The sequence below is a fragment of the Dromiciops gliroides genome, chromosome 1, assembly GCF_019393635.1.
Source record: "Dromiciops gliroides isolate mDroGli1 chromosome 1, mDroGli1.pri, whole genome shotgun sequence".
Taxonomy (NCBI): domain Eukaryota; kingdom Metazoa; phylum Chordata; class Mammalia; order Microbiotheria; family Microbiotheriidae; genus Dromiciops; species Dromiciops gliroides.
The window spans coordinates 761,466,600-761,487,731 of NC_057861.1; the positions used below are offsets into that span (position 1 = coordinate 761,466,600).

General features: G+C 52.9%; 1 protein-coding gene across 1 annotated transcript in view; it reads right to left on the reverse strand.

Moving 5' to 3' along the window:
* STAC (SH3 and cysteine rich domain) overlaps positions 1-21,132 on the reverse strand; it is a 64,888-nt gene that overhangs the window by 7,324 nt on the left and 36,432 nt on the right. The window contains exons 3-8 of the mRNA XM_043977298.1: positions 13,297-13,397; positions 12,532-12,613; positions 11,778-11,893; positions 6,486-6,561; positions 4,582-4,658; positions 2,331-2,419 (exon numbers count right to left, since the gene is read on the reverse strand). Of these exons, the coding sequence (XP_043833233.1) occupies positions 2,331-2,419; positions 4,582-4,658; positions 6,486-6,561; positions 11,778-11,893; positions 12,532-12,613; positions 13,297-13,397 (541 nt within the window). The remainder of the gene's footprint in view (positions 1-2,330; positions 2,420-4,581; positions 4,659-6,485; positions 6,562-11,777; positions 11,894-12,531; positions 12,614-13,296; positions 13,398-21,132) is intronic.

Here is a 21,132-nt window from a genome sequence, read left to right on the forward strand (position 1 = left end):
TATTGACTTGGGGAGGCAATAGGGAGCCACTGGGGTTCAATGAGGAGGGAGGAGATATGGTCAGTCCTGCACTTTGGGGAAATCCCCTTTTCAGCTGAGCAAAAGCTAGATTGGAGAGAGGAGAAACCTGAAGCAGCAAGCCCAAGCAAAGCCTATTGGAGTGGTGCAGGCATGAGATGATGGGGCCTACACCAAGGTGGCAGCGGATTTGAACTTAGTGCTCCTGACTCCAGGTCCTGTGCTCATGCTCGATCACTGCCTCTAGTGGACAGATTGGGTTCCACTCTGCTCCCTCCCCAAATGGGGGAATGAGATCATGGCATCAACAAATGCCATTGTGCTCCCATGCCTTCAAGGCGGTGCTGGTAACAGAAGATCTGCTGTAGCTCTAGAGTTGGTGCCCAAAGGTCTGAGTTCCAATCCTGACCCTGCCTTTCAGAATCCCTCATATTGAAGATCAGCCATTTAGGTCTGGAAGAGGCCACAGAGCCCATGCAGTCCAATGGGGAAAGTGACTTGCCCAAGGTCACGCAATGCCACTCAGTGGCAGAGATTGACTTGACACCCTTTCAGGTACATTAGTCTCCCCTCTGGGCTTAGACTAACCTCCTCCAAATACAAAATCAGGGGAGTCTTACAACCCCCAGAACTAAGGGAAGAGCAGCTTTGATCACCCTGCTGGGGAGGGGGTGGAGGGGGGGTGGAGCAGTGAGCAGACTAAAGGCTGGAGCCAGAAGGGAGGCCTGCCTGCCCTCCCCACTCCCCCAATTTTACTTAATTTTTAGTTAAACTCCTGGACTTTGCTGGGTCTTTCTCCAGTGAGCTGCCCCTGGCTTTGGTCGGGGCTTTTCTCCTACCGGTGCCTGCTCAGCCCTGTGAGGGATGTTCAGACACTTGTGCCAGGGATACCCTGGACCTTGCTGAGGTCTCTGCTGCCTTCAGCTGGTCTCCCTTCTGGCCCCCTCCCTTCCCCAGAGCTCTCCCATTCTCACCCCCTCGCACAAGTGTGTCCTGGGCTTTAGCTGGGGTGCAAAGGGGAAGGAGGCAAGAGCTCCCCCGGCCAGGACCCTCCTCATCTAACATCACCCCTTGGAGCAGCAGCTCAGCTCAGACATGGCCACACAGCTCATCTCCAGGGTCATTCGGCCATAGGTCCCTAGAGGCCTTGTCTAGAAGTCCTGCTTCTGGCCTTACCCAACAGCAACCATCGCCCTTGTTTCGGAGAGAGCCTCTACTGAATTTCCCCTCTCACCACCCCAGTGAGAGCTCTTCTTTGTGCGACTGAGTAAAGGTTGGTAACAACCTCAGGGACCCCCCAAATGACCTCATCAACCAAGTATCTTTCCTTCTGAGAAGCTTGGGGGACGTCACAGAGAAAAGGGGCAGTCACTAGAGGGAAGAGATGGAGTGTGGGGGGAGGTGAGAAGAAAGGAGAGAGAGGGAAGGGGAGAGAGACAGAGACAGAGACAGAGAGATGGAGACAGACAGACAGAGATAGAGAGACAGAGAGAGACACACACACAGAGACAGATAGAAACAGAGAGATGGAGATAGAGACAAAGAGACACAGAGGCAGAGAGGGAGGAGAGAATGGAGGGGGGTGATTTGGGTGAATAATGAGGATGGTATGAACATTGCTCCATCTCAAGAATCCAAGAGAAAGCCCTGGCCAAGGCACGTGTGTGTGTGTGTGTGTGTGTGTGTGTGTGTGTATGTGAATTATTCATCATCTTTCACACTGCGCCTCATAGCTGAGGATGCTGGAGTTTAATCAACGTGGGAGTGAATTTTCCCATGCTGCACTGCCCCAGAAGCCAGTAGCAGCAAAGCGTTTCAGTAGCTTTAATTGCTAATTAACTTTCCATTATCTTCAGAGGAAGAAGGGACAAACCCCAAAGGGTCTATCTGGCCTGGAAGAATCACCCCTTTCCTGCAGAAACAGGGTCGGAAAATCCATAACCCTTCTCATGAGACCTTCTAGTCTTGATGGGAAAAGAGGAAAACAGCTTTTCACTCGCCACAGATAGATGAGCACACCACTGATGGGCACCGACCTCCCCAAGCTCTGTGGTCAATGCTGACCCCACCCCCAGGTTTCTGGGCTCTGATGGGTCTGAAGCTGTCCAGGGGTCCCTGCTGTGGAGGGTCCCTCCTGAAGGGCAAAAGGCTTCAGCCTCTTTCTCCACCATTTTCCAAGCTCAAGGTCGCTTTGATCAGGGCTTGCTAGTGATCTATGTGAGTCCTGAATGAGCTATTTTTCAACCAGGTCTGTGGGGGAAACCTAGTGAGGTTGTTCCCCCTCTTCTCAGGAAGGTCCTGGTCTTTCTTACCTCATTTCCAAGTCTTCATTCTCCTGGGGGACAAATTTGTACAAGGCAACATAGGTGCTGGTCTGTGAGGTGTCTTTGTGCAGAGACCCCTGAGGGAAGGGAGAGAAGAGAGAGGGGAATGACCTTTGAGGAGGCCAACCTCAAGTGGGATGGTGTCAAACCCCTCACAGGCTACCTTTCAGCCTGCCTCTGTCACCTGGGCCGGATTCCACTCTCACCCGTTGGGATGTGCCATCATTGTCTGGCTGTTATCCGACTCCTGCCCCAGATACTCATTAAAGGTAAAGGCTGGCTCAGAGAGGGAGTCAGGAAGGTAGGAAGAGGCCAAAGTACACAGTAATCAGTGCATTTCTTTCTTCTTTGACCACTGGACAAGAGCCCAAAATGGATTTCTGGTAGGTCAAGGTGGGACTTGCCATGTAGGCCTATCTCAAGCCTTGTTAGACAAGTGGGCAGGGTGCCCAGGCTCCATGACCAGAAGCGAGCTGTTTGGAAGGGCAGGATGATGGGAGCCCAAGGGGCCGGGAAGGGGCTGGTGTCAAGAGAGCCAATTAATGTTTGTTGGGTGACTATCTGTTGGAGAGTGGGGAGGGAAGAGGCTCTGGTCTTCTCAGGGGAATAACCCTTGACTGGGTTGTTCATGCCTAGTATTTGGTAGGAATATGATATCAGGACCCAAGGCTGAGGAACTTCATTCACTCACCCACTCATCCCACCATTTACTCATCCATCCATGCACTCATTCATTCATTCCTTTGTTCATTCACCCATTCATCCTATTTACTCATCCCTTCCTTCCTTCCTTTCTTCCTTCCTTCCTTCCTTCCTTCCTTCCTTCCTTCCTTCCTTCCTTCCTTCCTTCCTTCCTTCCTTCCTTCCTTCCTTCCTTCCTTCTTTCCTTCCTTCCATCAAACACTTATTGGGTGTCTCCTATGCACAAGAAGAATCATAGATGGGCAGTGGATAGAGGGAAAGCCTCAAAGCCAGGAAGCTCTGGGTTCAAATGATACCTCTGCTACACACTGCCCATGCAATCCTGGGCAAGTCACTCAATGTCTCAGTGGCCAGACTAGTCAACTCTTTATAACTCTAAGTCTTAGGGAAGGTGCTGGCCTTCATTAGTGGAGGGATTTTCCTCACCTGGGAGTTTCATTGACAGTAAAATCCTGGGTCCAGCCCTCACCCCATGCCTGTGCGTGAGGCCTAGTGCTGGGGGTGACACAGGCAGGACCCCTGGCCTCGAGGAGACAACAGCTACACCCCCCAGGAGAATGGGGTCAACCAACCCCTGCCATTGAGAGCCCTTTGAAGTCTGGATGCGACTCTGGTTTCCCATCTTATTTCCCTGGGAGTAGTCTCCAGTCTGGCCTCTTGCTGCTCCTCACACCCAATGCTTGCCCAGGCTGTTGCCCCAATTTGGACCATGCCCCTTCCCCTTTACCTCTTGGGACACCCAGTGCCCTTTAAGCTTCGTTGGAGCCCTACCTTCCTCATGCCTGGCTCCTGGCACTGTGCCCACCCCAACCCCATCCCATCCCCTTGCATCTAGTTTGCATCGCCCTCCTTTACAAGATGCCTGGAAGGTGCCAGCCTGCCTTAGCAGGGGTAATGTCCTCATTAGGAATCCCTTATGCCAGGGCCTGGGGCCTGGCCCCCATTCTCTCTATCCTGGTGTTTCTCTCCTGAGGGCAGGGCTCGTGTTGGTCTTTTGACTCTGTGTCCCTGGTACCTTGCAGAGTGACTGGCACATAGTAGGTGCTTCATCAATGCTTGCTGATTGCTCAAACTGAAGGGGTCTGGTGGAGCCAGGCTGTAAGTGCTTCTCAGCACCGGAGGCAGACATTACCCAGGGGTGGCTACCTCCTTAGCACTGTAGGAATGACGTTTCCTGGGTTCACCCTGTCTGTCCTAAAGGACCCAACGTGGAGGCAAGCAGAGGGCTTCCTGAGTGTATCGAGGGAGGCAGGGCTTGGTGCTCATCTCTACCCTCCCCGATGGTCTTTCCTGAGCTGGGATGGGCATAACAGAGGTCAGGGGCTTCCAGAAAGGCTCAGTGACCATTTTGTCCTTGGGCCTGCTCCCCTCCCACCATCTGTGTCACCGACCATCCTGAGAACACTCAGCTATGACGGTTGATGGAGGTGCCACTTAACAGTGCCCAGTCTCCTTTCTGTGACCCTCCCCTCAAACATCTTGCTGTTCTCCCAAGAATAACCCCTAGGCGTCCCCCAAGAATGCATGTTTCCCTTACTTTGGTGAGTACTGGGCCATTTGTGGTCTTCAAGTGTTCTCTGATGTCGCCGGAGCCGTTTTCTGAATACGTAAACACTGTGGAGGAGAGAGCACAGGGGGCAAGTCCTCAGGCCCCTCTGCTCCTGCCCAGCCTCCAGGTGCCCCTCGGCGGGGCTCCTGCTCCCAAATGTGGGGGCCTGTGCTCCGAGCTCCTGGGGGCAAGCCAGGCTCTGAATGAAAGGGTCACGTTTCTCTTTGTTTTTGTTTGGGCTCTAAGCCATTTTCTTGAGTTTCTTAATGTGAAGGAAGGGATCTTATCTGATCGTGTGTGTGCTGCAGCATAGTCACCCCCCTTCCCCCTCCCCTCTACCTGGACTACTGCGGTGGCACACTGGCCTCTCTGCCCTCTCTCTCCCCTCTACCTGGACTACTGCAGTGGCACACTGGCCCCTCTGCCCTCTCTCTCCCCTCTACCTGGACTACTGCAGTGGCACACTGGCCTCTCTGCCCTCTCTCTCCCCTCTACCTGGACTACTGCAGTGGCACACTGGCCTCTCTGCCCTCTCTCTCCCCTCTACCTGGACTACTGCAGTGGCACACTGGCCTCTCTGCCCTCTCTCTCCCCTCTACCTGGACTACTGCAGTGGCACACTGGCCTCTCTGCCCTCTCTCTCCCCTCTACCTGGACTACTGCAGTGGCACACTGGCCTCTCTGCCCTCTCTCTCCCCTCTACCTGGACTACTGCAGTGGCACACTGGCCTCTCTGCCCTCTCTCTCCCCTCTACCTGGACTACTGCAGTGGCACACTGGCCTCTCTGCCCTCTCTCTCCCCTCTACCTGGACTACTGCAGTGGCACACTGGCCTCTCTGCCCTCTCTCTCCCCTCTACCTGGACTACTGCAGTGGCACACTGGCCTCTCTGCCCTCTCTCTCCCCTCTACCTGGACTACTGCAGTGGCACACTGGCCTCTCTGCCCTCTCTCTCCCCTCTACCTGGACTACTGCAGTGGCACACTGGCCTCTCTGCCCTCTCTCTCCCCTCTACCTGGACTACTGCAGTGGCACACTGGCCTCTCTGCCCTCTCTCTCCCTTCTACCTGGACTACTGCAGTGGCACACTGGCCTCTCTGCCCTCTCTCTCCCCTCTACCTGGACTACTGCAGTGGCACACTGGCCTCTCTGCCCTCTCTCTCCCTTCTACCTGGACTACTGCAGTGGCACACTGGCCTCTCTGCCCTCTCTCTCCCCTCTACCTGGACTACTGCAGTGGCACACTGGCCTCTCTGCCCTCTCTCTCCCCTCTCTCCCCCGTCCTCTACATGGCTGCCCAGTGATTGTCCAAAGAGCAGGTCTGCCATGTCTTTCTCCTGCTCAAGAAGCCCCATGGCTCCTTAGTGCCCCGAGGATCACACACAAAATGCAAACAGTCGGGCTCTGGCCCATCAACTGGACCCTGCTCCACGCCTTGTCCTCCAAGGCCCAGCCCTGGTCCACCCAAATCATCTGGTTTGCTCTTCTCCACACCTGACACTTTTCATCCCCCATCCTTGGGAATGACCTAGGCAGCACGCTTTGACAATTTAGCCCAATTCCAAGGAAACCAGTGAATAAGTCAGGGTAGCGAAGTACAGTGAGTGAATGTTGATCTTTCGAGTGGCAGAATCAGCAGGCTCTGAAGTGGGGGCGGGGTGGGAATCCAGAAGCTACACCCAAAGAATTGGGGGGACAGATCACCGGGGTCACTGTGTCAGGCACTGTGGGAGCATCTTTCCTGTGATCAATCAATTGGTCTATTGAGACCCTGCCTATGCAGTGGGTCTCGGTGCCAGAAAGGGACAAAGAGAGGAGCCCCAGAGCTTGTGGCTCAAACGCTCCTGAGATGTGCTGGGACCAGCCCCACTCCCTCCCTCTTTTCTACTCACCGCTGTTGCTGCGCCCCCGGCTTGGATCAGAAAGGACTCCTGGCAGTTCCTCTGGGACCTCTCCCAGGTCTGAGATCTGTGAGAAGAAAGAGGATCGTGAGGAGGGGCTGCACACCCTCTAGGCCAGGGCAGGGAGGCTTCAGGACATTACAAAATGGGTGAGTGCTGACAGGAGTCTGTCAGGTCTCTTTGGGGGCAATGGCTGTCTCTGGACAGGCCTGGCCCCACGAGGCTAAGTCTGGCCTTCAGGCAGCCTGGGGAGCTGCCACCGGTGAAGAGAGCTGTCTGGGGGTGGGTCTAGAGGTTCACATTAATACCAGGGAAAATCTCCTTGGGCCCCCGGTCATGCAGATGGAGGAAGAATTCTGGGACCTGCTGAAATCCTGCAAAGCAATTCCCTTCTCTGCTCAGGGGCTGCCTGGAATAACTTAATGGAATGGGTACTGTGGCTTCACTAGGTCCCAGCAGAGGAGCCCCTGGGCAGGAGAATTCTACAGTCTGAACAGATGCAGGGAGTCTTGGCCCTTTGTGTTCCCCATCCCCAATGGAATGGGAGCATTTTCTTTTTCTTTATTTAATCATAAGCAATCTTATCACCATTCATAGTTTTGACCATGAGTTCCTCCACTGGCCTCCCTTTGGATATAACACTAACCCCAAAATCAGAGAAACCCGATGAGAAATTCTAAACGGTGGTCTGAGGCTGGGAGACCTGGACACCTGGCATCAACGAACCTGGGCTCCTGCCTTGGCTCATCCTATCTGGGGGATATGGCATGGATGGCCCTCTGCCCATGGCCACCAACATGGCAGAGACCCAAGCTGAGCAAACATCATGCTGCCCTCTCACCCTGCTCTGCACCCAAGGAATACACATCCCAGTGTCCCTTCTTCTTTGCTCTGCTCACATGCTCCCTTCCAGAACAGATAGGGAAGGAGCCAGTGGGGAACTGAAGGGTGCAAAGGTAACACTGCAGGCTGATCACAGGGCACCAAGTGCTGTCCACTGAGGTTCATCTCATACAGTCACATCATTCCAGTGTGCCTTCCCTCCCTCTCCTTTTCATCCTCCATATTTCCTTTTCTCTCTTTCTCCCTTTCTTTTTCTCCTTCCCTTCTCCCTATTTCCTTCCTGCTTTTTCTCCTTCCTACTTTCCTTCCCTCCTGCTTTTTATCCTTCCCAGTATTGGTCATATACCCCAAGAAGGTCAGAGACAGACAGTTCCTATATATACTTAGCAGCACTATTTGTGGAAAGTAAAATCTGGAAGGCAATGGGTGCCTATTGATTGGGAGGAGTATGAACTGGACATTCTGTGGTGCACAAATGTAATGGAATACTATTGTACAGGAAGAAAAGAAGATGAAGAATTTAAAAAAATGGGAAGACTTAAATGAACTGATGCAGAGTAAAGCAGGAAGAACTCAGAGAATGGTGTAGACAACAAGGTAAACAATGTACAACAATGTAACAGTGTAAATGAAAACACCACTAATAGGCAGCTGACCTCTGACTAATTATCATTATGACCAGTGCTGGTTCAGGAAGATGGATGATGAACCATGGTTTCCTCCTCTCTATATAGAGGCGGGGGACTACAGGAACAGAACACATTGGTTGGTTTTGCTCAACTGCTTTGGTTAGGAGGGAGGGTTAGAGGGAATGTATACCAGGAAGTGACTGTTGTACAAACATGACTGACATCACTGAAACTTCAACTTCAAACTGAACAAACAACAGCCCATCTGCTTTGAAATTCCAACTCTCTTTGCACCCACAGAGGGAGAAATGCTTTCCAATCTCTGTGGAGGGTGTGATCTAGGATTTACAAGCACACCACTTGGTGAGCCTAGAGCCATCTTTAACTTGACCTCCTCTCTCTGCACCCCCCACCCCCAATCAGTTGTGATGATTTGAACTCTTGAATCAAGGTAGTCTCCTCACACCAGTCTGGAGGCTCCCATCACATTACATATGGACTGTGACAACAGCTTCCTGACTGACCTCCTGCTTCAGCTCTCTCCCCTCTCTGATCTAACCTCCACGTAACTGCCCAAATTATCTTCTCAAGGCAGAATTCTGACAGTGTCTCAAACCTTCAGTGATGCCCTATACCTGCAGGGTAAACTATAGACACCTCAAATTGACATTGAAAACCATTTGATCTCCCTTCCCAGTCTGGTATCACATTACCCCCTTTCATACACTCAACATCCCACCCATACTGGTCCATTTACTTTTCCCTAGCTCATCCTTTGTACAGGCACGCTCTCTCTCCTGGCTTCTTCTTGCCTCTCAAAATTCTTCTCTTCATTCAGATGCTGCTTCTTAAGGTGGGGTGGGGTAGCTTTCATGATTCCCCAAGGAGTGCTATCCCCCTCCTCAGTCTTCCTTGAATTTATTTACTTCTCAGTGCCCATGTTGATTCAGAATGGAAGCTCTTGGAGGGCAGGGCCACCTGCATGCCTTTCTTTGTATTCTGAGTGCCTTGTAAAGTGCCTGATACATGATAAATGTTTGCTGGATTAAACTGAATGAATCGCAGACACTGCCTTTAGAGCTCCGTGTTGTCTGCTCTCCAGGCTATTCATCATATGGAGTAACTGATCTCCGGCTTGAATATCCCTTAGGACGGTTTACAGGGTTTAGTGGGAATGGATCTGATCTGTGCAGGATTCCAGGCAGCCCTAGAGAGTTAACATGGAGCCATGATTCATTCAAAGGAAGTTGTGGAGTCACCTGGTCTCCAGATCGCACCAGCCCTAAATCTCACAATCTTCTGATCACACCATCTCCAGTTCACACCACCTCCAGATCACACCATTCCTCCCTTGCCCCCCCTTACGGCTGCTGAACTTCTTTGGGTAAGGTTGGTGGTGTTGTCTCATCACCGCACGATCTGGAGATGCTAAATAGCTGATAGCTTCCCTGGGGCTCTCATCCAAGCTCCAGAACATTAGAATATTGCACATGACCTATATAGAGCATCCCCGTGGCGGAGCTTTTTTTTGTCGGGTGCTGAGCTGCCTGTGTCTCTTGCTGCTCAGCTGGTTGCCTCCTTATTGCTCCTTTTCACTATTTCCTGAGTCTTTTCACCTGGTCAGCTTTCACTCAATTATGTTTGAGCATTGCATCTGGATATACGGAGCTTAGCAGTGTGGGAGGGAGTGCTGGAGTAAGTAAGCACACTGTTCTCTGGCTTTCTGACTACTGTGCCCATGCAGAGCCCATGCTCATTGAGTGAAGGGAATGCCACAAAGTATCTCACTATCTGTGCCAGACTGCTGTTGGTTTTCGTCCTTCATTCTTTCTTTCTTTTTTTTTTTTTTTAGTGAGGCAATTGGGGTTAAGTGACTTGCCCAGGGTGACACAGCTAGTAAGTGCTAAGTGTCTGAGGCCAGATTTGAACTCAGGTCCTCCTGACTCCAGGGCCCGTGCTTTATCCACGGCACCACCATGCTGCACCTTTCATCCTTCATTCTCAAAGAGAACCAATGACATCAGCAGAGGGATGTCTTGACTTGCAAGTTAAGTGAGGCAGGGCTGTGCAGAGTCATCAGCCTTACTCTCTCATCCAGAGTCATTGGACTTCAGTGGGAGACCTTGGCCTTTTTAAGCTAAGGTCTTTCCCAGGTCCCAGTTTGTCTGAGGCAACACCCATTCAGCGAATAAAGGCTAGACAAGAATTGTGGACAAAGGTGGCCTAGTTTGCCTTTACAAATGAATCAGTCCGGGAGGGGAAGACCCTCAGAGTTCTTGGCCAGGACAGAAACAATTGCTATTTACACTCACTCTGAGCCATCAGAACCCAAACAATGATCGAGTGTGGCTTGGCCTGGGACCTCTTATTGGGTAATCAGTGAGAGCCAGAGTGATTTAAATTTAAAGATATAGTCAAGGGGCTCCCTAGCCAGGGGGAGACCTTCCTATCCGCTGGGCTCTCCTTGGTCCAAAAAGCAGGCCCCAGGCCAGCATAGCAGCTGACTCAGTGGCAGGGCTCACAGACCCCACTGGGCTGAGCTTTATCTCATATTTTTCTCATGTGCTTAGCACAGTCCCTGACACATAGCAGGTACTTAATAAATGCTTATTGATTGATGGATCAGAGCTGAGAAAGGCTGAATCTTGTTGAGCTGTGAGGTGGGCTGGGCCTTGCCCTGGGAGAACACATTCCATATGGGCCCCAAGATATTAAGGGCTCAGTCAGAAAGGACTTGGCCTCCATGGTGGCCCAGGCAGCTGAGACACGTCTCTTCAGTTTTAGATTGAGGAGAATAAGGCATAACGGGGAGACAACAGAAACAACTGGTCCGAGCCTGGCCTCACTCCGGACCCAGGAGCGATTTCTGCTGAGATTTCTCTGAATGCCAGTGACATAGGTTGTGCAATCTGAATGGATCGGTTATTCATTCAGCAAGCATTGTTAAGCACCACTCTGTGCTGGCCGGTGGGGAGAGTCATGGACTCACAGGATCTGTGTGTATTGAACCAGGTAAAACAGAACCAGACAAAGAACTCTGAATGTCGCAGGTGAGCCGATGGGAGGGCAGATGTACACCTGGGCAGACCAGGGAACACCGTAAGAGGGGAGGCAGTGTCTGGGTGAGGCCTGGAAGAAGAAGGGCAAGAGTAATAACTAACTAGGTCTGCAATGCTTTCCTGATCCCAAAGCACTGTTTGCCCAGAAGCTTGGCAAGTGTTAGGATGATTTTACAAATGAGTACACTGAGGATCGGAGAGGGGAAGAGACTTGTACGGGGTCATATGGCTAATCAGTGCTGGAGCTGAAATTTGAACATTACATCCTCCAGGATGTCCCCAGGTCAAGATGAGGAGGGAGGAGGGAACCTCGGGGGAGGTGCAGGTAGGAGAAGCGGGTCGAAGGGGCAGGAGCTGGGGTCAGGGTATGGAGGCAGAATCCTGCAGGGGGACCTTTTCATCTCCCTGCCTGGGGAGCCTGGGGGCCTGCCCTGGCTTGTGTGGAAGCAGTGAGGACCAAGAGACTGGGCCCCTTGTAGCCACCTTAAAGGCATTATGGTGGGAGTTAATTTAAGGTGCACCCCAGAACTTGGGCTCCCACAGTCCCTGGCTTCCCAAGCCTTCTCCCAGGAGACTGTCAGCTCTCCGGGGGGCAGGGGCTCTCTCTCTTATCTCTGTATCCTTGTCACCTAGCCTGGTGCTTGGCTTAATAAGTGGGTGATAAATAGCGGGTGCTTAATAAATGTTTGTTGATTGAGCTGCATCGCCAGCACCGATAATTAAAGAAACACCAGAGGGAGAAGGAGGATTACAGAGTTCCGGGTGGGAGAGCTGGATCCACTCCCTGAGCTTCCCTTCTTGGTCTTCTGGGCCAGGGACGTGCCGAATCGGAGAGCCTCGTACACTGGATCCACCTTGTTGCCACAGGCTGTGACAGAAGACAGGAAGCATCCGTGAGAGGTGCGCGCCATCCGGACCCTCCCCCACCCCCATGGGAGGTGCGCTAGACACAGAGCCTTGTAGTCCATCCCTGGGACGCTCCTTCCCTCCCCCCTCCCCCGACTCTATCCGTCCGCCGGTGGGCACGGGCTGGGCACAAGTGACTGACATCCCCTGGACGCTGGTGGGCACCTAGACACCCCTCTCTCAGCTTCTTATTCCGGGCCCTTCCTAACCCCAGGCTCAGCGTGACCGGGCTCTCTTTGGTTTCCTTTCTAAATCTCGCTTCCTCAGATCAACTTTCTCTTCTCATCTGGAATGGAAAGTGTTGTCCTGCCGGACAGAGACGCGGGGTCCTCCCTCGAGGACACAGATAGTGAGAAGGGAGTCCTACCGTGCCCCACGACTCGGGGCTTTAAAAATCCTCCAAAGTATGAAGGAGTAAGCTGAGACACGGGGCGGTTAGGAGAAGCAGGAGGAATGTGACAAAACCAAGGAAGCTTGGCATGGGTGAGGGACGAGAGACTTTTCATCCCCTCATTTGGGGACTCGGAGTAAAGATGGAAAAGGGCCCCACAGGTAGGGGCGTGGGCGGACGCGTGGCCGCCGGTACCTGCCTCCACTCACCAATGGGCATGACTTCTCGGATGCATCCAAACTGCTCCTGGATGAGTAAGGGGGAGCTATAGTAGCGCCGGAACCCTTTAGGCTGGAGAGAGAGAGAGAGAGAGAGAGAGAGAGAGAGAGAGAGAGAGAGAGAGAGAGAGAGAGAGAGAGAGAGAGAGAGAGAGAGAGAGAGAGAGAGAGAGAAGGACTCCGCCTCACTGCGGTGCTGGTAACAAGAACGCAGAAGACCCCGGTGACGAGAACCACGCCCGCTCCCTGCTCCGGGCTGCCGGAGCTGGGGGAGCCTCCGTCCTCCGGCTCTGCCGGCTTCCTTACTGAAGGGAAAACAAGGTCTCCACGAGTCATTGGCCAAGTTGGAGTATGGTGAGCACCTTCACCTGGGCAGGCCCCGCCTGACTGAGGGACCGGGCTGGGGAATCTGCCCCCAGCATCCCCCGGAGGCGCAGGCAGGCCGTCTCCGGGATGCCCCCGAAGGTCAGCCCCCTTTCTGCTGGCAAATAAAACACCCCTCCCCCCACCCCCAGCATCCCTGTTCCCGCGTCAGGAGATCGGCATGACCACACTGGGGGCATTTCCAAAGTCCCAGATGGACATCCCTGGAGAGGCCCTGGGGAATAGAAGCTAGAGGTGCCAATCACCTCACCTCAGCGTCCCCATTTAAAATGGGGATAACATTAGCCATTAGTTCACAGGCCTGTTGGAGAGGCTAAGCAGGTTTGGCTGTACTCAGTGAGTGCTGGGGCCTCCTGGCGGGGGCTAACTTACCAGTTTGCCCATGCAGCGCTGGGGTGCCAGGCTGTCTGCACACTTGTGGTGGAGGCTCATCTTGCACGCTTTGCAGCGCAGACCCTGCTTGGCATTGCCCCCTGAAGAAGACAGTGGGAGAAGTCTGTTATAGGTGAGGGCCTCCTTGCCAGGCTGTCCTGACTCCTGGACCCCAAGTCTCTGGGCTAAGCTGCTGCCTCCTCTGCTGGAAGACACCCCTCCCCCCGGGCCCTAGGGACACCCTCAGCTGCTCCTCTGCCCAAAGCACAGATACAACCTGCCCCCCCCCCCCAAGCAACGACTTGGCCCCATAGAGATCCAGAGAATCTTCCCCTATACCCACCCCTTGTCCAGCTCTTCCCCTCCTGGACTGGCTTCCTCAGATTCTCTGGCTGCACTGTGAGCACTTGCCTGGCCCCCTGCCTCTCTTTGTAACTGCATGGGTGGGGGCTGCTTCGTCAGGGCAGGGAGACGCTGATTCATTTTATCTTTGTATTTCCGGGCTGAGCCTGGTGTCAAGCATGTAGTAGGTACTTAGGGAACGTTTACTGATTGACTGAATGGTTGGTCCTCGATGGCCAAGAGGAGGAGAGCTAGCGAATACTGAAGTCTGCGGAGTCTTGAAAAACCTCAGAACACTCTGCTGCCTCCTCCCAGTCAGTCCCAGGGGAGTAGAAGGGGCGGTGCAGACGGAGAGACCAAGCTGCTCCTCTGCCCTTAAATGTGGCCTCAGACTCTGGACCTTCGCCCAAAAGAGGGATGCGTTGTTTGATGTTATGTGACTTCAGTGTGGAATCGCTTGGGTTAAGTGTTCTACGGATCATAGATCACCCAGAATCCTTCTGCCCCGGAGTCAGACCCCGAAATGATCTTGGCTCCTCACTGGACAAGGTTGACTACAGGGCTGTGCCCATCACTGCCTCAAGCCCTCACCCCATTTCTGGTCCTGATTAGCGTCCCCCCCCCCCGCCCAGTCTGGCATCCATAAGAGAGCTGGGGAATCTCCCCACCACATGTGGGTCTGACCATGAAGTCTTCTTCCAACATCTGGCATCGGTGACTTCTCAACAAGCTCATCTTTAAGGTCCAACACTTCCCTGCTCAGACCTCTCTCTGAGGGTGCCCCCCCCCAGCTCCCCACCTCAGGACACGTCTCCCTCCCTCACCTGAGTGATGCTGGCCCATGTGTCTGTTACCAGGTTGTGTGTGCGCATGCGTGTGCTGACTTGCTTTTTGTCTGCTCGTGCCAGCTTCCCCAGGACCGGTTTCCTATACATCTTTGCGCCCAGACCTGCCTTGTAGCCCTCGCTCTGAGGCCAAAAGAAGAGGGTGCTGCTTTTCTCCTGGAACTCCAGAAATGTAAACATTGGATCCCAGCTCTGAGCTGGGCAGGGACCTCGGGAAGTCCAATCCAATCCCCTCCTCACACAGATGAGGACACTGAGCTTCAGTGAGGCTAGGGATGGGCCCGAGGCAAGGGCCCGAGCAGGTGCAAAGCCAGTGCCCAGGGGGAGCCCACAGGCAGGGTGGAGGGGACTAAGGCAGAGTCTCTCTCCCACTCCTTGCCCGTGGAACGGAAGAGGAACCCCCGGGAAGATGCTGGGGTGGCCGGAGTTGTCCCGGAGCCCCCCGAGGCAGCACAGCCAGCAGGAATGCTCTCCACCTCCCCTCCCTGCCTCCTCAAACTTTCTAGCTCTTTCCAAGGCCCGGCTGACACCCCCTTTCTGAGCATCTCTCCCCTCCCCGCAAAGTGACTGATTTTCTCTGGGCTCATCCGGACTGATGCTCGTGGGTTCCTCCTGGAATCTCGGCTCACAGAGAGCCCACAATCTTGCTTCTGGCCTTTGCATGCCCAGCATCCCTTGGTCCCAGATTTCCTGCCACAGAAGCCAATTCATGCAGCGCTGCATCTGTGAGGGGCTCTCCATCTGCCCAAGTTATTTCTCTCAGGCCCAAGTTGAAAAAGCGCTGGCCTGAGTCCTGGTCTTGGGCACCTTGGGCATAGGGAAATCACTTCATCTCCCTCAGCCTTCCTCACCCACAAAGTATTTGGTGCCTGTGTTTGATCCGATCTGAGCGCTGACCCTCCCTGTAGGCTGGGCTGTGGCTCCACACGGCCCCCCGGCTCAGGAAAGGGCCCTTACCCAAGCCCGATGGAAGTCCAAGCTGCTCGCTGATTGGGAGCTGCCCCAGTGGCCCCCTCGGCCTTTCCCCTCCACCCCGGCTCAAACATGGACTTGGCTGGCCCGAACCTGTCAGACACCCCGTGCTGTACATTTCCACTGGAGCCCAGCATGTATTAATAGAGGGAAGTGAAGCAAGGCAGCCTGGGCCTGAGCGGAGCTGTTGATCATCCCTGGTCAGGCTGGGTCTGCAGAGCCCAGAGCCCAGAGAGGGCACAAGGGAAGTGGGTGGTTTGATGGGGTCCAGATGAGGGTGAGGGGGCGGGAAGGTTTCTTTCTGGGCCCAGCTTCCCAGTTAGCTGTCAGCCTGAAGGTAAAGGCTAAGTGCCACCCATGGTGACTTCAACAGGAAGCCCTTTGTGGCCCGGAATCTGGAGGCCTCAGGTGACAAACCCTGCAATTCTTTGGGAAGTAGAAGGAGGACCCGGAGCTGGAATGAGGAAGCAAAGGTGGCCTGAATGGCTTGGGACCCCTGCGGCTGAGCCCTGAACTGGAGGACATGCAAACTGTCCCAGTGAGGAGGAACCCTCGTGATGTCACCATAGTGAAGGTGGGTGTCCCCTGCTCACAGCCATGAAGGAGGCACCAACACTGGCGCTGGGGCCAGGACTGACCATCCATCCATCCGTCCATCTATCTGTCCATCCAGCCATCCATTCGTCTGTCTGTGTGTCCATCCAACAAGCTCTGATGAAATTCCTACTGTGGATGTGAAAATGTTCTCAGTACTAGAGGAAGCGATGCCAAGATTTATGAGACACGGCCTCTGCCAAACCAAAGATGGCGCACTGGTCCTGCTGCCGGTGAAGGAAATTGTGACAGAAAACTAGAGATAACTTTTGGAGGAAGGGGTTGCCTGTGTGTGTGAGAGAGAGTTCAAAATGCTGGAAAAGGCCCAAATTCGACTTTCTCCCATGGGCTTCCCCTGCTCTCAGGCCCACCCTATTCCCTTCCTTTCCCTTTCCCTCAAATGATTCTTTCTTACATTGAATCCTACACCATGACCGCTGAAGCAGAAGGTGAGAACGGCTTATTCTGCGATTCTCCCCCAAGCTGGGGTCAACCCTGATTATGGGACTGGCCCATAGAATTTCAGGCTGGAAATGACCTGACAGGGCATCTCATTCCTCATTTTACAGATGAGAGACCATGATCTAGGGAAGGGAAATGACCTGCCCAGGATCACTGTGCAAACCTGTAAGCAGTGGAGCTGGGGCTCACACGGAGGTTCCCTGAATCTCCATTCAGGGCTTTCCTCCAGCACCACATGATGCCACCCCACCCCCACCACCCCACTTTTCTAAGTGTGTCCTGGACAGATGACAGTAGAGATGAGTTCACTGCAGAGGACACAGAGTCAATGTTTCTAGGGATTTCTGTGAAAGGAAACAAGGGAACATATTTTCCATCATACCAGTTCCTTGTCATGGAAGATTGATTAAAAATAACCCCTTTGAGCCCCATCCTAGCCCAGGACACACTTGGAACGGCTATCGGATCCCTGGCACGCCTCCAAGGCTTTCTGGGAAAGCGGGAGCTCAGAGTGTTGGTGATAATCATCGGACCAGGAAGGACACCCCAAGGGGCCGTTACAAAGTGAAGCCCCTGGAGCCCTCCCATCCCTGCTTTCACGATGGCTTCTCCAGCCCTGTCTCTCTTAAAAACATCAATGGTATTCCTTGTTTATAAATGCCTCTGTTGGTCTTTCCTATTTCGGGTCCTGACTGCTAGTGGAAAAATTCTCTCTGCGTTCTCCCATCCCTCCTCCCCATTGGCCTTTAAAAATAGGAGGAGACAGACTGGCTCAGGCGGTTATGTGGATCCACAGCCTTTCACCTTGAGGCCACCAGTTCAAATCCCGCTGTTTATCAGCTATGGGATTTGTGTGTCATGGGCTTCAGAGGGAGATCTCAATGTGGGGATGTTGCTCAACAAGAGGGGGTGGCCACTGGAAGAGCAAACTCAATTTGGAATGCAGCTGCCTTTGCTATCCCTGTCCCTGTCCCTGTCCTTATTAAGCAGTCCTCCATGCTCAGAGTCCAGTTTCCACCAGCCGACGGCAGGAGCCTTGAAGAGGACCCAGGCCCACCTCATGTTCAGGGAAGCTCTTTTTTTTTGTTTTTTTGGGTGAGGCAATTGGGGTTAAGTGACTTGCCCAGGGTCACACAGCTAGTAAGTATCAAGTGTCTGATGACGGATTTGAACTCAGGTCCTCCTGAATCCAGGACCCCTGCTTTATCCACTGTGCCACCTAGCTGCCCAGGGAAACTCATTTTTGACCCCAAGGCTTGGGCTGAGCACAGCTACTGGCCTCCCTCCCTGGGGGCCTCCCTCCCTGGGCTCCTCCCAAGCCCTTGCTCTTGGATCCTTGTCTGACTCCAATCTCAATGGCTGCCTTAGCCCTTGTGAGCCTTCATTCCTTCAGCTCAGTGGTAGTTCTCCCACCAACTTGGCTCTCCATAGAGACTCATGGGATCTACTTGGGTTTGGTGCCACAGTCCCCATCATGTGTCCATTTTTCTCCCTCTGTACCATGAGCAGGGGTCAGCCCCTCAGCATTGGCGAGCATCTCATGCCTCTCTGCATCCCAAGCCTGTGGCTGTGCTGGTCTGTATCACTATATGGCCATCCTCCTTGCCTACTTCCTTGACCCTTCTAAAGGCACTTAGTTCTGAGTTGCCCCAATCTGCATTGCCATGTAGCCAGTATTGCAGGGAAAAAACTGAATGGCTCCTTGCTGACTTCTTCCCTACAGCCCTCTACCCTGCTTATGATAGCTGGGTAAACAAGAGCGCTAGACTTGAGGTCAGGTGATCCGTCCCGTTCACTCTGCTGCCCAGTCCAGTTAGACGACCTCACTCACTGCCCCAAGGCAGGCTTAGGACGGCTTGGATGGTCAGAGAGTTTTCTCTTCTGTTGAGTCAATATCTCTCCCCATAACTTCTACCCATTTATCTATCCTATGTGAAGGCAACAACTGCCATTGGTAGCAGGCCAGGGCTTTGAGCTTCAGAGGGCATGGTGACAGTGGAAAAAACAAAACCAAGAACCCAAATAACCCTCTATTTCCCAGAATGCTTGGCAGGAGAGCCAAGTCAAGGTGACCAGGAGAAGTGAGGGGGAAGAAGGAACTGGTTTCCTTTTAGGCTCAGGCCTTTGGGGGAGTTCCCTGTAGGTGCCATCTTGGCCAAGTAGAAAAAGCTGCGCTGGGGCTGAGCTTGAAGCTTTCTTGAAAATGGCTTGGGTTCCTGTGAAAAAGTATCTGCTTCTGAGTCCAGGCGATTGGTCCCATAAGGCAGGGTTACCTGGCCAAGTGTTTGTCCCTGGGTGGTTTGCTCCATGGGAGCCCGTCCCTCTCCTCCTGGCTCTTGGCTCCGGACCCAGGATCCATTGCAGGTGGCCTCACCTTCCAGTCGCTTCCATTCTGTGGGTGCCAGGACACCCGCTAGTTCATCCTCATTTTCAGTGAACAAGGCATGTACCAACTCTCAGGCCCTCGGGGGCAGCTCTGGGCAAAGTAAAAATGCTGGAGTTTCAGACACCCAAGGGACCATGGGAGTTATCAAGGCCAATCCCCTCATTTCACAGGGGAGGACGCCAAAGGGCAGAGAGGGGAATGCATTTATCCAAAGTCACACAGTCCAGATAAAGAAACAAGGTAACAGGCAGGCTGACACACCATACAATGCACGAGCGTGTGGGCTTGTTCTGTGGCCACAGCAGTAACACCAAGGGATTGTTGATGGATTAGTGTTCTTGGAAAGAACGCCAATGTGGATGAAAATAGCAGTGGAACAAACTCACAAATTTCAGAGAACCACAGAATCTCCAAGTCAGAAACAGTGGTAAGCCGGTACATGTTTAACAACGGACTCTTCTAAAGATGTACCCCCAGCACACTTTGTAAGTTTAACATGCATTGCTAACATTTTCACCATCACTTTCTTAAGTCTAGAGCAGCAAAACAATAAACTGTCTTCATTTGTCGCATCTGCTGATTTCCAAAGTGTAAATGCTCACACTGAAAATTTACAATCAGGTCTAAGAGCCTCTTTGAGCTGGCTCCAGCTTCCTGCGGATTGCAACTAGCCCAACAGAGACCTGAATGAGAAAGCTGTCTACACCACACCTGACAAGTGGCCATCCGGGCTGTGCTTGGAGATGGCAGCCGAAGGGCAGCTATGAGAACTTTCAGAAGGTGACTCTTCACACACACACTCCGGGAGGTCTGTTTAAGGGCTAGAGGATCGAGACCATTTATGCCCCAACTCCCTTCTCCATCCCGCTCCTGCTGTCTGCTGCCCTCGCCCTCCTCCTTCTATGACTAGTGTCTGGCTCACAGACTTCCTTTCACCCCATCCTCGGTGACTTTTCCATCAGTGCTGATCACCCTTCTGATGGAGGGGGTTCCTTTGCTTCTAACCTCCTCTGGTCTCCCCTCCATACACCATAGCCCCTACTATCCCTTCTCCCCTCACCCAAATCCCAAACTATGAGATTCCCATGAGAACACGCTCTCTTGTCCCTTCCACCTTGTTCTTGCCTCTCATTACCATCATGGGAATCACAAGGCTTTGGATTCTCCCAGAATGCCTCTCTTACTTTGCCTTGATGAGACAATCTTTGGGTCCAGAGCTGGGAGGGGAGATGAACGATCATGTCATCGAACCCTAGCACTACGGAAGAGGAAGCTGAGGCGCAGGAGAAGTGGAGGGGTTGGTCTTACATAGGCAGCAGGCATCGGGGGAAGGATCCAGACCCAGGACCCCAACTTCAAATTCAGTGCCTTCAACACTACATCAGGGTGTCTTCCCAGCCATTTCAAGAATGTCCTGGCCCCTCCCTGGAGTCCCTTCTCTCCTGGCCTGCCATCCTTCCTACTTTGCTAATCCCCAGGCTTGGAAAACCAGGACTATTTGCTTTCTTTGATGCTCCTCCAGGCTGTGGCAGCAGGACGATCTAGGGAATATCACAGAGCTGTGCTCCATGGGTCACAGAATCAAAGCCTCCCTCCAAGGCATCGAGACCAACATGAACCTGACCAAGAATTCCCTGTATATTATTCCAGACAGGTGGATGTCCAGTCTCTAATTGGAGACCCTTGAGGAGGGTGAGGCTACCACATCTCAGGCAGCAAGAATGCTCCCCGTGACAGGACTTCAAGTATGGTCATGCCTCATCCCCCCTTCCCTCTCCTCTAGTCTTCTAGGGATGGGCTGAGGCTCTGAGATTCAACACATGAAAGTCATTGTTGCTGGGAATCAGGAGGTCTCTTTTTCTCGAGACTTTATTCCTGATTTAGTCAATGATCACCCTTATCAAAAACACTTTAAAGCCTCAAAACCAGCTGCTTCTTTGATTGAGACAAACACAGAATCCTGAATTCAAGATGATGCAGGAAATTTAAATTTTGGGGTAAAGTGATTATCAGCTGTGTGGCTCATCTCAAACATTGACCCAACACTACTGGGCTATTTGGGGTTCAAAACTATGTAGTCTGCCTTTAGTTCTTTTTCTTGTTTTGCTTTTGTGATTATTACATTAAATTCAGCTAAACTGGTAACAGAGAGACAGGGTAACATGGGGACAGAGCAATATGGGGATTGGGTGACACAGGGACCAGGTAGCATGGAGACAGTGTGACATGGGGACA